At 47.3% G+C, this 16,026-nt stretch overlaps 1 protein-coding gene across 1 annotated transcript in view; it reads right to left on the reverse strand.

The window, feature by feature from the left end:
* The window catches only part of LOC117523810 (fibroblast growth factor receptor 2-like), a 130,280-nt gene that overhangs the window by 24,171 nt on the left and 90,083 nt on the right, over positions 1–16,026 (reverse strand). Inside the window, 4 exon segments of the mRNA XM_034185419.1 lie at positions 3,863–3,985; positions 4,427–4,617; positions 12,551–12,661; positions 14,896–15,017. Of these exon segments, the coding sequence (XP_034041310.1) occupies positions 3,863–3,985; positions 4,427–4,617; positions 12,551–12,661; positions 14,896–15,017 (547 nt within the window).

Here is a 16,026-nt window from a genome sequence, read left to right on the forward strand (position 1 = left end):
GAACTTTATATAGCTGCTCACCAAACTGAATTGAAATTGTTTCATTACTTTTTGAGTTATCTTGTTAATAGACATACAAACAGGCAAACAAAGAGATGCTGACAAATCTAGGGTCATACTTATTTATTTATTTTTAAAATATCTCCCATTGATAGCTTCAACTCATGTCAGGACAAATGAATAGAAAAGTGTTGGGCCTTGGCAGGAGTATGTGCTACTTGAGTGCAAGAAGAAGAACTAAGACCTAGAAGTCCTATGCAGGCCCCAAAGCCCATTGGAGCCAGTGCTTATTACCAGATTCCATAGTGAGTAAGAGTGACTGAGAGCGAATGAGTGAAGTGAAAACAACCTCTGCACTAAAATTTAGAAGATCTTCACTTAGCCTGGAAAAAGAGTCTGTTGCTCTATAAAAAAAGCCCTCCGTAAAGCTAGGACATCTTACTACTCATCACTAATTGAAGAAAATAAGAACAACCCCAGGTTTCTTTTCAGCACCGTAGCCAGGCTGACAAAGAGTCAGAGCTCTATTGAGCCGAGTATTCCTTTAACTTTAACTAGTAATGACTTCATGACTTTCTTTGCTAATAAAATTTTAACTATTAGAGAAAAAATTACTCATAACCATCCCAAAGACGTATCGTTATCTTTGGCTGCTTTCAGTGATGCCGGTATTTGGTTAGACTCTTTCTCTCAGATTGTTCTGTCTGAGTTATTTTCATAAGTTACTTCATCCAAACCATCAACATGTCTATTGGACCCCATTCCTACCAGGCTGCTCAAGGAAGCCCTACCATTATTTAATGCTTCGATCTTAAATATGATCAATCTATCTTTATTAGTTGGCTATGTACCACAGGCTTTTAAGGTGGCAGTAATTAAACCATTACTTAAAAAGCCATCACTTGACCCAGCTAGCTTAGCTAATTATAGGCCAATCTCCAACCTTCCTTTTCTCTCAAAAATTCTTGAAAGGGTAGTTGTAAAACAGCTAACTGATCATCTGCAGAGGAATGGTCTATTTGAAGAGTTTCAGTCAGGTTTTAGAATTCATCATAGTACAGAAACAGCATTAGTGAAGGTTACAAATGATCTTCTTATGGCCTCAGACAGTGGACTCATCTCTGTGCTTGTTCTGTTAGACCTCAGTGCTGCTTTTGATACTGTTGACCATAAAATTTTATTACAGAGATTAGAGCATGCCATAGGTATTAAAGGCACTGCACTGCGGTGGTTTGAATCATATTTATCTAATAGATTACAATTTGTTCATGTAAATGGGGAATCTTCTTCACAGACTAAGGTTAATTATGGAGTTCCACAAGGTTCTGTGCTAGGACCAATTTTATTCACTTTATACATGGTTCCCTTAGGCAGTATTATTAGACGGCATTGCCTAAATTTTCATTGTCACGCAGATGATACCCAGCTTTATCTATCCATGAAGCCAGAGGACACACACCAATTAGCTAAACTGCAGGATTGTCTTACAGACATAAGGACATGGATGACCTCTAATTTCCTGCTTTTAAACTCAGATAAAACTGAAGTTATTGTACTTGGCCCCACAAATCTTAGAAACATGGTGTCTAACCAGATCCTTACTCTGGATGGCATTACCCTGACCTCTAGTAATACTGTGAGAAATCTTGGAGTCATTTTTGATCAGGATATGTCATTCAAAGCGTATATTAAACAAATATGTAGGACTGCTTTTTTGCATTTACACAATATCTCTAAAATTAGAAAGGTCTTGTCTCAGAGTGATGCTGAAAAACTAATTCATGCATTTATTTCCTCTAGGCTGGACTATTGTAATTCATTATTATCAGGTTGTCCTAAAAGTTCCCTGAAAAGCCTTCAGTTAATTCAAAATGCTGCAGCTAGAGTACTGACGGGGACTAGAAGGAGAGAGCATATCTCACCCATATTGGCCTCTCTTCATTGGCTTCCTGTTAATTCTAGAATAGAATTTAAAATTCTTCTTCTTACTTATAAGGTTTTGAATAATCAGGTCCCTTCTTATCTTAGGGACCTCATAGTACCATATCACCCCAATAGAGCGCTTCGCTCTCAGACTGCAGGCTTACCTGTAGTTCCTAGGGTTTGTAAGAGTAGAATGGGAGGCAGAGCCTTCAGCTTTCAGGCTCCTCTCCTGTGGAACCAGCTCCCAATTCGGATCAGGGAGACAGACACCCTCTCTACTTTTAAGATTAGGCTTAAAACTTTCCTTTTTGCTAAAGCTTATAGTTAGGGCTGGATCAGGTGACCCTGAACCATCCCTTAGTTATGCTGCTATAGATGTAGACTACTGGGGGGTTCCCATGATGCACTGTTTCTTTCTCTTTTTGCTCTGTATGTACCACTCTGCATTTAATCATTAGTGATCGATCTCTGCTCCCCTCCACAGCATGTCTTTTTCCTGGTTCTCTCCCTCAGCCCCAACCAGTCCCAGCAGAAGAATGCCCCTCCCTGAGCCTGGTTCTGCTGGAGGTTTCTTCCTTTTAAAAGGGAGTTTTTCCTTCCCACTGTAGCCAAGTGCTTGCTCACAGGGGGTCATTCTGACCGTTGGGGTTTTACATAATTATTGTATGGCCTTGCCTTACAATATAAAGCGCCTTGGGGCAACTGTTTGTTGTGATTTGGCGCTATATAAAAAAAAAATTGAATTGAATTGAATTGTTAAAAGGGAGTTTTTCCTTCCCACTGTCGCCAAGTGCTTGCTCACAGGTGGTCGTTTTGACCTTTGGGGTTTTTACGTAATTATTGTATGGCCTTGCCTTACAATATAAAGCGTCTTGGGGCAACTGTTTGTTGTGATTTGGCGCTATATAAATAAAATTGAATTGAATTGAATTGAACTAAAAGGTCTTGGAAGGTCTTATTGGCAGTATGCACTCAAGTGTTTCCCAATCCCGGGCCTCAGGACCCAACGTACTGCAACTTTTCCATTTGTCCCTGAACCCAGAAGTAGATCAGTTCGGTCAAATGTGTTCAGCTACTCAACAGCTGACCGAGCAAGGAAACATACATGACTGAGCTGATCAACTCTGAATAGTTCAGGGACAAATGGAAAATGTGCAGCATGCTGAGTCCAGAGGACAGGGATTGAGAAACTGCTCTGGTGAAACATCAAGACAGTTGGTTTGATTGATCACATTCCTCCCACTAGATCCAGATGGGTCACTGAGTCTGGATCATTTCATTCAGACTGATAAATGAAGGTTTCACTGGTGATACCATCTATCTGTAGTTTTAAAAAATGGAAAAGAAAACACAGTCCCTCAAAAATATCTTCTTCTTCCAGACTGGACTGACATGGAAGAAGTCACATTGACAATCTCTGACATATGGGACAGTTACCAAGTTCTCAAAGGAGACTGTTGAGGAAAACTGATAATTCCCAGCAAAAAGAAGACTAAATACATCCATGAAACAAATATAAATGTTGCATGGCACTGATAGGTGATCATCACAGTCACTGCTGTCACTGGAACATTGTCCATCTAGTTCTTAGTGCATGTGATAAAGGATGCCAGCATGCATACGTAATGAGGATGTGCAGGCAGAGCTGCTCTGGTGGGAAAGAAAGACACCGCTGCCCACCATGAGATGTCAATTACATTTAAGCCGCTTGCTCTCACTCGCTTTCGCCTAATTGTACAAGTGTCCGTGGAACTAAAGGAGAGAGAGACAGAGAGACAAACAAGGCAGAGTCTCCAGAAGTGATGCATTCACAGGCCGCCTGGGAACCTGCAGCTTCTGCCAAGACACCAGCCGAGGGAAAGATTGAAAGAGAAAGAATGAGAGTGGTGCACTAATCCCTCAAAGCGCACATTCCCTAATGTGCAGCGCGCACACTCACATTGGTTGTCTTTTTATAGTAGTCGATGTTGTGGACGTCTCTGGCCAGGCCAAAATCAGCGATCTTCATGACGTTGCTCTCTGTCACTAAGACATTCCTGGCTGCCAGGTCTCTGTGTATGCACTGGGAGGGAGACAGTGAGAGGAAACCAGGTCACAGCGTGGAACAATAAGGCAGGACTTCATAACTAAAGAGGGCGTGTGGTGCGTGGAGCCAGCAGCATAAGATGACTGCATCATGGGCACGTGTGGATACCTAAACATTTCTCACATTCTCCACCACGCATATGTTCATGCTGTGCATCGTGCATATGTGTGCACACGTGTGCATGTGGGACAGCGTGTTCTGTCACATTCCTGCAGTGAGCAAGCGCGTGAGCTGTAAAAATTCCACTGTTGCTCCACTGTGGACACAGAGGGCCTTTTGTGGTGGGAGCAGAGACAATGGTGGGATCAGGCAGGGGGTCATTGTGGTGTTTTTAGGAGACAATACTCAAACAGTGACGCATAGACAAGCTTCCTACGTCAAAGCTACGTCATCCCGTCAGGGGTATTCAGCCCGTACCTTCTGTGATGCCAGGTACTCCATGCCCCGCGCCACCTGGTAAGTGCACGAGACCAGATCTTTGAATGTGAGCTGTTCATCTGAGACGCGAGCGATGTCGTAGGAATACTCCATTCCAGGCGGCCGTCGGGCCCTGAGGTACTCCCTCAGGTTCCCTTTGGAGGCGTATTCCACTATCACGTAGAGGGGCCCTGTGGCAGACAAACACAACAAACGTGACCAATGAAGTGGGCAGGGCCCAAACTTGATGACACGGTCGAGCCACATTGTGACGCGTCATCATTCACGAGTGAACACACCTGGTACAGCAAATTCTTTAAATGAATGACATGATCCGACTCTTCTTTAGCACAGATTTATTTACACACATGTTCATTTACTGACCTAAGGAACAGATTTACACACACTATATTTGTGTTGCGTCACGTCTTTGTCACAAGTTTGGTCTGTCCTACACACAGTGTAATGTGGGGGACGGGTGGCTGAGCAAGCAGACGAGAGAGAGAAGAAGATTTACAAGTGACAGTGAGTGCATCAGTGAATGTGCACATGCAGCCTGAAACACCAATCCAATCTCACAACAAGTTTGTGATGGCATCATGAAAAGTGATTTAATCTGGTAGTTACGATACTGTCACGAAATGTGTTACATTTCGTGACAGTATCACAAAATAATGTCATGATACCATCATGAAAATGTAACATACAGTAGTGTTCAGAATAATAGTGGCGCTATGTGACTAAAAAGATTAATCCAGGTTTTGAGTATATTTCTTATTGTTACATGGGAAACAAGGTACCAGTAGATTCAGTAGATTCTCACAAATCCAACAAGACCAAGCATTCATGATATGCACACTCTTAAGGCTATGAAAGTGGGCTATTTATAAAAAAAAAGTGGAAAAGGGGGTGTTCACAATAATAGTAGTGTGGCATTCAGTCAGTGAGTTCATCAATTTTGTGGAACAAACAGGTGTGAATCAGGTGTCCCCTATTTAAGGATGAAGCCAGCACCTGTTGAACATGCTTTTCTCTTTGAAAGTCTGAGGAAAATGGGACGTTCAAGACATTGTTCAGAAGAACAGCGTAGTTTGATTAAAAAGTTGATTGGAGAGGGGAAAACTTATACGCAGGTGCAAAAAATTATAGGCTGTTCATCTACAATGATCTCCAATGCTTTAAAATGGACAAAAAACAGAGACGCGTGGAAGAAAACGGAAAACAACTATCAAAATGGATAGAAGAATAACCAGAATGGCAAAGGCTCACCCATTGATCAGCTCCAGGATGATCAAAGACAGTCTGGAGTTACCTGTAAGTGCTGTGACAGTTAGAAGATGCCTGTGTGAAGCTAATTTATTTGCAAGAATCCCCTGCAAAGTCCCTCTGTTAAATAAAAGACGTGCAGAAGAGGTTACAATTTGCCAAAGAACACATCAACTGGCCTAAAGAGAAATGGAGGAATATTTTGTGGACTGATGAGAGTAAAATTGTTCTTTTTGGGTCAAAGGGCCGCAGACAGTTTGTGAGACGACCCCCAAACTCTGAATTCAAGCCACAGTTCACAGTGAAGACACTGAAGCATGGTGGTGCAAGCATCATGATATGGGCATGTTTCTCCTACTATGGTGTTGGGCCTATATATCACATACCAGGTATCATGGATCAGTTTGGATATGTCAAAATACCTGAAGAGGTCATGTTGCCTTATGCTGAAGAGGGCATGCCCTTGAAATGGGTGTTTCCACAAGACAATGACCTCAAGCACACTAGTAACTGAGCAAAATCTTGGTTCCAAACCAACAAAAGTAATGCCTTGCAGATGTGAAGAAATCACAAAAAATGTGGTTATTGTTGGGAAGGTGTCGTAGCACGGACCCACAACAGGGGGGCGCAAAGGAACGGACAATGAGTAAGCCAAAAGGTAACAATTTAATGTTGTGACAATACACAACTAAATACACAAAATCTGCAAAGTCAATTAACACCAGGTGACGTGTGGGCAGGCTCGAAGATAGGAGACCCCGATGAGAGAGAGGCCACGTCCCACACGGCTTCCACCACCAACGGCCTGAAGAACACCGGAGTCGCCAAGTCCCGAATCCCCAGGTGACCTCTGTCTTCGACTGTCGACCCTGGTACTGCTGGCAAAAAGCAGAAACAAGATGAATGAGTGTAAGTTTTTACACTCAGTGGTTCTCGGTCTGTACACCGTTAGGAGGGGGAACCTCCACCTCCGAATCACACACTCGTGCAACGCCTGTGTAACCACTTATCTGTCCAGAGAGTAAGGCGCAGTCGTCGTCGTTAATCTCCGAAGTCCCAGATAAGGCTCCGTCCACAGGAATAGGGCTGCAAATGAGAACTGGATTATAACACAATGTGTCAGACAGCAGAGAAATTACCTCACGGTAGTCGATTTCTCGAAGGGGAGGTGGAGTTGCAGTCCGGCTTAAGTAGTGGTGTAGATGAGTGACAGCTGGTGTGATGAGTGACAGCTGTCACTTCCTCTGGATCTGGCGCCCTCTCGTGCTTGGAGCCCGCACTCCAAGCAGGGCGCCCTCTGGTGGTAGTGGGCCAGCAGTACCTCCTCTTCAGCGGCCCACACAACAGGACCCCCCCCTCAACGGGCGCCTCCTGGCGCCCGACCTGGCTTGTCCGGGTGTCGTCTGTAGAAATCGGCCAGGAGGGCCGGGTCCAGGATGAAGCTCCTCTTCACCCAGGAGCGTTCTTCAGGACCATACCCCTCCCAGTCCACCAGATATTGGAACCCCCGGCCCTTACGACGGACGTCCAGGAGCCTGCGTACTGTCCAAGCAGGCTCCCCGTCAATGAGCCGGGCAGGAGGCGGCGCGGGTCCAGGTGTACAGAGGGGCGAGGTGTGGTGTGGCTTGATACGGGACACGTGGAAGACAGGGTGGATCCGCAGCGAAGCCGGGAGTCGGAGCTTCACTGCGGCCGGGTTGATGATCTTGAGGATAGGGAATGGTCCGATGTATCTGTCCTTCAACTTGGGTGAGTCCACACAGAGGGGGATGTCCTTTGTTGACAGCCACACCTCCTGCCCGGGCTGGTACGTGGGGGCCGGGTATCGTCGGCGGTCCGCATGGGACTTGGCCCTCATCCGGGCCTTCAACAGGGCAGAGCGGGCGGTCCGCCACACCCGGCGGCATCTCCTGAGGTGGGCCTGGACCGAGGGTACACCGACCTCTCCCTCCACCAGCGGGAACAATGGGGGCTGGTACCCCAAACACACCTCAAAAGGGGAGAGGCCGGTAGCAGATGAAACCTGGCTGTTGTGGGCATACTCGATCCAGGCCAGATGGTGACTCCAGGCCGCCGGATGCGCGGAGGTGACACACCGCAGGGCCTGCTCCAACTCCTGGTTGGCCCGCTCTGCCTGGCCGTTGGTCTGGGGGTGGTACCCGGACGAGAGACTCACGGTGGCCCCCAGCTCCTTGCAGAAACTCTTCCACACCTGTGAAGAGAACTGGGGACCACGATCTGATACAATGTCCGATGGTATCCCATGCAGCCGCATGACGTGGTGGACCAGGAGGCCTGCCGTCTCCTGGGCCGTCGGGAGCTTCGGGAGGGCCACGAAGTGGGCCACCTTGGAGAACCGGTCCACTATCGTGAGAACGATGGTGTTGCCCTGGGACGGCGGGAGGCCCGTGATGAAATCCAGGCCGATGTGAGACCAGGGGCGATGAGGCACTGGCAGGGGTTGGAGGAGACCCGTCGTCCTCCGATGGTCTGCCTTGCCCCTGGCGCAGATGGTACAGGCCTGGATGTAGTCCCGGACGTCGGTTTCCAGGGACGCCCACCAGAAGCGCTGCTGGACTACTGCCACGGTCCTACGCACTCCGGGATGACAGGAGAGCTTGGACCCGTGACAGAAGTCCAATACGGCAGCTCTAGCCTCTGGTGGGACGTACAGTCTGTTCTTGGGGCCAGTCCCCACCGCCGCAACCTTAGCCGGATCAGGGGTGACGGAGTTGGAGGAGATGATGAACCCCAGGAAGGACAAAGAAGTACGGTGGAACTCGCACTTCTCGCCCTTCACAAACAGCCGGTTCTCCAATAACCGCTGTAGGACCTGACGTACATGTTGGACATGGGTCTCAGGGTCCGGGGAAAAGATGAGTATATCGTCCAGATATACGAAGACGAACCGATGCAGGAAGTCCCGCAAGACGTCATTTACCAAAGCTTGGAACGTCGCGGGGGCATTAGTGAGGCCGAACGGCATGACCAGGTACTCAAAATGACCTAACGGGGTGTTAAATGCCGTCTTCCATTCGTCTCCCTTCCGGATCCGAACCAGGTGGTACGCATTTCTAAGATCCAATTTCGTAAAGATTTGGGCTCCATGCAGGGGCGTGAACACTGAATCCAACAGAGGTAACGGGTATCGGTTGCGAACCGTGATCTCGTTCAGCCCTCTGTAATCAATGCATGGACGGAGTCCGCCGTCTTTTTTACCCACAAAAAAGAAACCAGCACCCATCGGGGAGGTGGAGTTCCGGATCAGCCCGGCAGCTAAGGAGTCCCGGATGTAGGTCTCCATTGATTCGCGTTCCGGACGTGAGAGGTTGTACAACCTACTGGACGGGTACTCAGCGCCCGGGACCAAATCGATGGCACAATCATACGGTCGGTGCGGAGGAAGAGTGAGCGCCAGATCTTTGCTGAAAACGTCAGCAAGATCGTGGTACTCCTCTGGCACCGCCGATAGATTGGGGGGGACTTTGACCTCCTCATTAGCTGTAGTGCCGGGGGGAACCGAGGATCCTAAACACTCCCGGTGGCAGGTTTCGCTCCACTGCGTCACAACCCCGGACGGCCAATCTATCCGGGGATTGTGCTTCACCATCCATGGAAATCCCAAAATCACTCGGGAGGTAGATGGTGTTACATGGAACACCATCTCCTCCCTGTGATTCCCAGACACCACCAAAGTCACTGGTTGTGTCTGATGTGTGATTAATGGAAGCAGGGTGCCATCCAGTGCTCGCACCTGCAACGGTGCTGGCAGGGCCACCAGGGGGAGCCCTACTTCCTTTGCCCATCTGCTGTCCAGCAGATTCCCTTCTGACCCCGTGTCTACCAGTGCTGGGGCGTGAAGGGTTAAATCCCCACAAAGGATTGTTACTGGGATTCGTGCTGATCTGCGGGGTCTTTCCGCGTGTGTGTTATGGCCCACCCTTAGCCCAGTTTCTAAGGACGGGCGTTGTAGTTTGACCGTTCAGGGCAGTCCCTCTGCATGTGCTCACAAGAGCCGCAGACAAAACACTCCCCGCGAGCCAGCCTCCTTTGTCTGATGTTCGATTGTACTTTAGCCCTGCTCGTGTCCATAGCCTCCTCAGCAGGGGGAGCTGTAGCCACACGGGGCTCCCTGGCAGTGAAGCGTGGGGACGACGTCACCTTGTCGGAACCGAAAGGGGGAGGGACGGCTCGTGCCTGGTCACGCCCCCCGGCCTGCTCCCGACGATGCTCGTTTAAACGGTTGTCTAAGCGTATTACCAAATCGACAAGCCCGTCAAAATCCCGCGGTTCCTCCTTAGCCAGTAGGTGCTCCTTGAGGACCGGGGACAGTCCATTTACAAAGGCGGCGCGGAGCGCAACGTTATTCCAGCCGGACCTCGCTGCTGCGATGCGGAAGTCGACTGCATACTCGGCTGCGCTACGGCGCCCCTGTCTCATCGACAGCAACACGTTCGAAGCGGTCTCGCCTCTGTTGGGATGATCAAACACTTGTTTGAACTCCCGTACAAACCCAGTATAAGACGTTAGGAGCCGTGAGTTCTGCTCCCAAAGCGCCGTAGCCCATGCGCGTGCCTCTCCTCGAAGCAGATTAATAACATAAGCTACCCGGCTAGCATCTGATGCGTACATGACAGGGCGCTGTGAAAAGACGAGCGAACACTGCATGAGGAAGTCTGCGCACGTCTCCACACAGCCCCCGTACGGTTCTGGAGGGCTTATGTATGCTTCAGGGGACGGTGGGGGGGTTCGTTGAACGACCAGTGGAACGTCTGATACAGGCCCAGGATCAGCCAGAGGAGGAGCTGCAGCAGCGCCCTGATCGCGCGCTTCCACCCTGGCGGCGAGAGCCTCCACTCTCCGATTAAGGAGGAAGGACATTCTGCTCGGTCACTAAATCCAACCGAGCCGTGAAGGTGGTTAAGATCTGCTGCAGCTCACTTAACACGCCTCCTGCTGACGCCTGCGCTCCTGGCTCTTCCATTGGCCGTTCACGCTCGAGCTGACGCCCCTCGGAATCCATGACGATGGCCGAGAAATCCTGTTGGGAAGGTGTCGTAGCACAGACCCACAACAGGGGGGCGCAAAGGAACGGACAATGAGTAAGCCAAAAGGTAACAATTTAATGTTGTGACAATACACAACTAAATACACAAAATCTGCAAAGTCAATTAACACCAGGTGACGTGTGGGCAGGCTCGAAGATAGGAGACCCCGATGAGAGAGAGGCCGCGTCCCACACGGGTTCCACCACCAACGGCCTGAAGAACACCGGAGCCGCCAAGTCCCGAATCCCCAGGTGACCTCTGTCTTCGACTGTCGACCCTGGTACTGCTGGCAAAAAGCAGAAACAAGATGAATGAGTGTAAGTTTTTACACTCAGTGGTTCTCAGTCTGTACACCGTTAGGAGGGGGAACCTCCACCTCCGAATCACACACTCGTGCAACGCCTGTGTAACCACTTATCTGTCCAGAGAGTAAGGCGCAGTCGTCGTCGTTAATCTCCGAAGTCCCAGATAAGGCTCCGTCCACAGGAATAGGGCTGCAAATGAGAACTGGATTATAACACAATGTGTCAGACAGCAGAGAAATTACCTCACGGTAGTCGATTTCTCAGCGGGGAGGTGGAGTTGCAGTCCGGCTTAAGTAGTGGTGTAGATGAGTGACAGCTGGTGTGATGAGTGACAGCTGTCACTTCCTCTGGATCTGGCGCCCTCTCGTGCTTGGAGCCCGCACTCCAAGCAGGGCGCCCTCTGGTGGTAGTGGGCCAGCAGTACCTCCTCTTCAGCGGCCCACACAACAGTTATACAACTAAATACTAGTTTAGTGATTCACAGGATTGCTAAAAAAGCAGTTTGAACATAATAGTTTTGAGTTTGTAGCGTCAACAGCAGATGCTACCATTATTGTGAACACCCCCTTTTCTACTTTTTTTTTTGTTACTAGTAGCCCAATTTCATAGCCTTAAGAGTGTGCATATCATGAATGCTTGGTCTTGTTGGATTTGTGAGAAACTACTGAATCTACTGGTGCCTTGTTTCCCATTTAACAATAAGAAATATACTCAAAACCTGGATTAATCTTGTTAGTCACATAGCACTACTATTATTCTGAACACTACTGTATTTTTTAAATTGATTTTAAAATTTTGATGTTAGATTTTAAAGCCATTAATGGCCTTGCACCATCCTACTTGTCTAAAATTACAGTGGCACATTACGGCCGTCTGGTAAACTAAACTTCGATGTTCCGAGGTCAAAACATAAACTCTGGGGTGATGGTACTTTTGCCGGAGCTGAACCCAGACTGTGGAACAAGTTACGTCCTGATTTAGGCACTATTTCTGACTTAGCTCTTTTTAAATCAAAGCTCAAGACTTATTTATTTAAAGGGGCTTTTAACACCTGGTGGTGCTGTGACATGTTTGGTTTGTATGTGCCTCTTTAACTCTATTGTATGTTTGTTTTTTTTCTGTGAATTCTTGTTCTTTGATTTTACACTTTGGACACCGTCTGGCTGCTGTAAAGGGCCACAGAAATAAATGTTGATGTTGATAAGTTTTTTAATATAAAGCACTCTCGGGTAATTGCTGTCTGTCCAGGTTGTTCACAAACAGACAAACAAACAGGGGCAAAAACATAACCTCCTGCAACCTAGTTGGTGGAGGTAATCAGTGTATGTTGTCACCAGGAAGCACCGATGGTGTCAGTATCAAGTGCCTCCCATGTATTGTCAATGCGTTTTTGTGTTCTCAACAGTCCTGAGAACATGATGCCCTGCCGTCTATGTTCATAGTGACATGAAATAAAAAGCTTTCCTTTTGCAGGTGTTGGTATGTGTTGGTTTTTTCTTACTCACCATCTTGTGTACAGGCCCCCAACAGATTGATGATGTTCTTATGTTTGCCAATCATCTTCATCATTTCCATCTCAGACACCAGGTCGGACAGATCTTTCTCTGTGGCGTCATCTATGAGAAGAAGAATGATGATTGAAAGCAAAACAAACACCACTGCCCCATCTCCCCTTCAACCCAGGATTCGGGACGGTGTGTGCGTCCCGTCAGACCACACTTTGTGTTGTGGGTGGATGTGATTAAGTGCGGCTGACAGACAGTGCAGGCTAAAGTTACGGCAGCACTCCTCACACAGTCTGCTTTCTGTGGCAGCAGGAGGGAGGAGCACAAATTAAAGATGTTCAATCTGCAGTCATTATCTGCTGTTTTCATGGGACTGATTGTTCCAGTGAAGGAACCAGGCAGACAAAGGCTGCATTCCTCTGCACCATTACCTTAAAGAGCAGATTTACATTGTCAAGGCTGCTCCAACATCTCGCCGTGTCCTCAGACTCAAGCCCCGCCTGCTTTCATTAATCACAGCGTTGCTGTTAGTGTGTCTTTGTGTGGGTGCTGACTGAGCTCCAGCCAGCTGCTGCTTTGAGGTCAGGTATGTGACCGCCCCGAACCTTTACCTTTCCAACCCGCCTCCCTCAGCCGTCACTCAGCAAACGCCAATAACAACTAATAACCACAGCTCCAGGCTGCACTGAGCCGTGCACTGAACCCTCAATGGAGCACAGCATACAAACACAACCCCATATCAGAAAAAGTTTGGACAACATGGAAAATACAAATAGAAACACCTGCAGTGATTCTGACATTTTCTTTGACTTCTGTTTCATTGCAGACAATATGAACCCAAGATATTTCATGTTTTTGTTTTTTTGTTGTTGTTGATGTTTTTTGTCGTCAACTTCATTTCATTTGTTAATGTACACCCATTCCAACATTTCAGGTCTGCAACACATTCCAAAAAAGATGGGATAGGGCAATTAGGGCTAGTTAGGAGGTATAAACAAAAGAAATTAAGCAAATATCATTTCAAATAGGTGATGTCAACAAGTGATTGTAATCATGATTTAGTTAAAAAAAAACAGTCTTTGATGAGCAAAGATGGGCAGAGGATCTCTTGTATGTCACCAAATGCAGGTGAAAATGACTGCAATGTTTAAAAAGAATGCTCACAAGGGATTTGCACATTTCTCACTCTACAGTGCATAATATTCAACGATTCATGCAATTCGGAGGAGATTCTGTGCATAAAGGGCAAGGGAGCAAGTTGACGCTGCTCCGATCCCTCAGACTGCACTGCATCAAGAACCGTCATTCATCAATAGCTGACATAGCCACATGGTCAAGGGATTACTTTTGGAAACCTTTGTGAAGCACTACAATACAGATTTACATTCACAAATGTCACTTTAAAGCAGGGGTGGGCAGCGAGGGCCGAGACACTGCAGGTTTTCCTTGCAACCAATCACCTCAACAGGTGGGTTGCTCATGAGCTTCTCCCCTGAACATAAACACCTGATTGTCAATGAAATCACCTGCTCAGGTGATTGGTAGCAAGGAAAACCTGCAGGGTCTTGGCCTTTCATGGCACATGATCGCCCACCCCTGCTTTAAACTTTATTGGTCAAAAAAAGGAAGCCTTATGTTAACCTTGTCCAAAAGTGGGGTTGACTTCTGTAATCTTCAGTATTCCAGATCTTTTCTGGAAGAAATGGACACGTGTGCACTGGACCAAAGACAAAAAGGACCATCCAGCAACAAATCCAGCAGTTTGTGTTGATAATTTTGAAGCAAAAAATGCAACAAAAACAACAACCCCATACTGTTGGACACCTTAAGATGCGTTTGCAGGCAGAATAGGACAAAATAACACCACAGACACTTCATCACTTGATGTCCTCAATGCCAAAATGGCTTTTAAGTCTTGTGAGATGGAATGGCAACATTACAAAGTAGTAAATGCTTTAGTGTCCCATCTTGGATGAAGTCGACCACATGAACCATGAAATATCTTGGGTTCATACTGTCTGCAACGAAAAACATAAGGCACTGCTAAAATATCCTCGGCTGTATGAGCCTATAATCAAGGAAGGGTGCGTAGAAAGAATGCAACCCTTTGACCCCTTAGAATAGGTCAAGGTTACCCATCTTTGAACTTGTCCAAGGATGGATGCAAAGTCTTTGCAATACCCAAGGGTCATACTTTGGCCTCGGGTAAAAAAAGTCAAACTAAATGCAGGTATCAGTGTATATACTGTATATACTCAGGTTGCCCTACAATACAAAGAAGCGATGTAGGTCTTCTCCCATCTGTACATGTTTTGCACTGCGGCCTGAGTGTACTGAGGCCTTACCTTTGAGCATTTTGACAGCGACAGTTACGGCCTCCTTGGGTTTGTCCTTATCGATGCCTAAAGCTTCTGCCATTACAACTTGGCCGAAACATCCTTCACCGAGGGGTTTACCCAGGGTCAACCTGCAGGCAGCACAGAGGAACGACAAAACAAAGAGCCGATTAAGTCCTGCAAAACAAAGTGAAACTCAGCACTCAGATCTGCGCGAGCTATCAACCTTCTGCCTGAGCAGAAATAAACAGGTTAGACAGTGAGAGAGCGAAGCAGGCATGGGGCCAGGTCCTCCACCTCACCCTGTCCTTCTTAAACTCCATCACTCTCTCCGCTTCAATCAGATTGTGTCTGTGTGAGTGCTTTATTGGCGCAGTGATGGTGGCCTGTGCCAGAGCAGTAGGTAGAAAGGCAGACATGGCAACGATAATCACCTGATAAAGCCAGAGAGAGGCACTCCTTTCTAAACTGTTTACCCTGTCCTGGCATGTTCCAATATACACTCTTTACAAGTCATTACACAGTGCTTAGCTTAACCCCGACACATTAGCCTGTGACAGATACAGTACTGGCTGACGCCTCGCTACAACACCACATGGAACTCTAAGCTCACTTATATTGTAAGACACTTTACAACGTGATCAAACTATGTTTTGCTGACTCAGCGGGTCCCAAACTGGGGATCAGGGCCATGCTGGGGATCAAAAAAGTGGCGCAAAAGTGTTAAGTCATGCGTGCCATAATAAATGTGTTTTTAGACTGCAGTGCCATCATTTCATGACATTTTCATCATATCATTATGACATTATTGGTACCATCTGTCTATACACTAACTTTATTACTTTACATGGATGCTCTGATTCTCTATAACGGCTTGCAAAAGGCAGGCCAGTAATGTAAGATGCATGATAATGTAATTAGCGGCTCACTAGTTTGGTACGCTCTGGAACGGAGTGTCTTTCTAACCCTGTGGTATCATCACACTGATCTTGCACAGCACGTGGTGTGACTGCAGCAGCGGCACCCATCACACCTCCCAAGTGCTTGATGGAACCAAAGTTCAATTGATTTATTTCAGTAAAACGTGAATTACAGTTATGCTCCTGTATTACTAGATAGCTTGCTAAAGTCACTGCAAGA

This window comes from Thalassophryne amazonica, chromosome 13 (assembly GCF_902500255.1).
Source record: "Thalassophryne amazonica chromosome 13, fThaAma1.1, whole genome shotgun sequence".
Classification (NCBI taxonomy): domain Eukaryota; kingdom Metazoa; phylum Chordata; class Actinopteri; order Batrachoidiformes; family Batrachoididae; genus Thalassophryne; species Thalassophryne amazonica.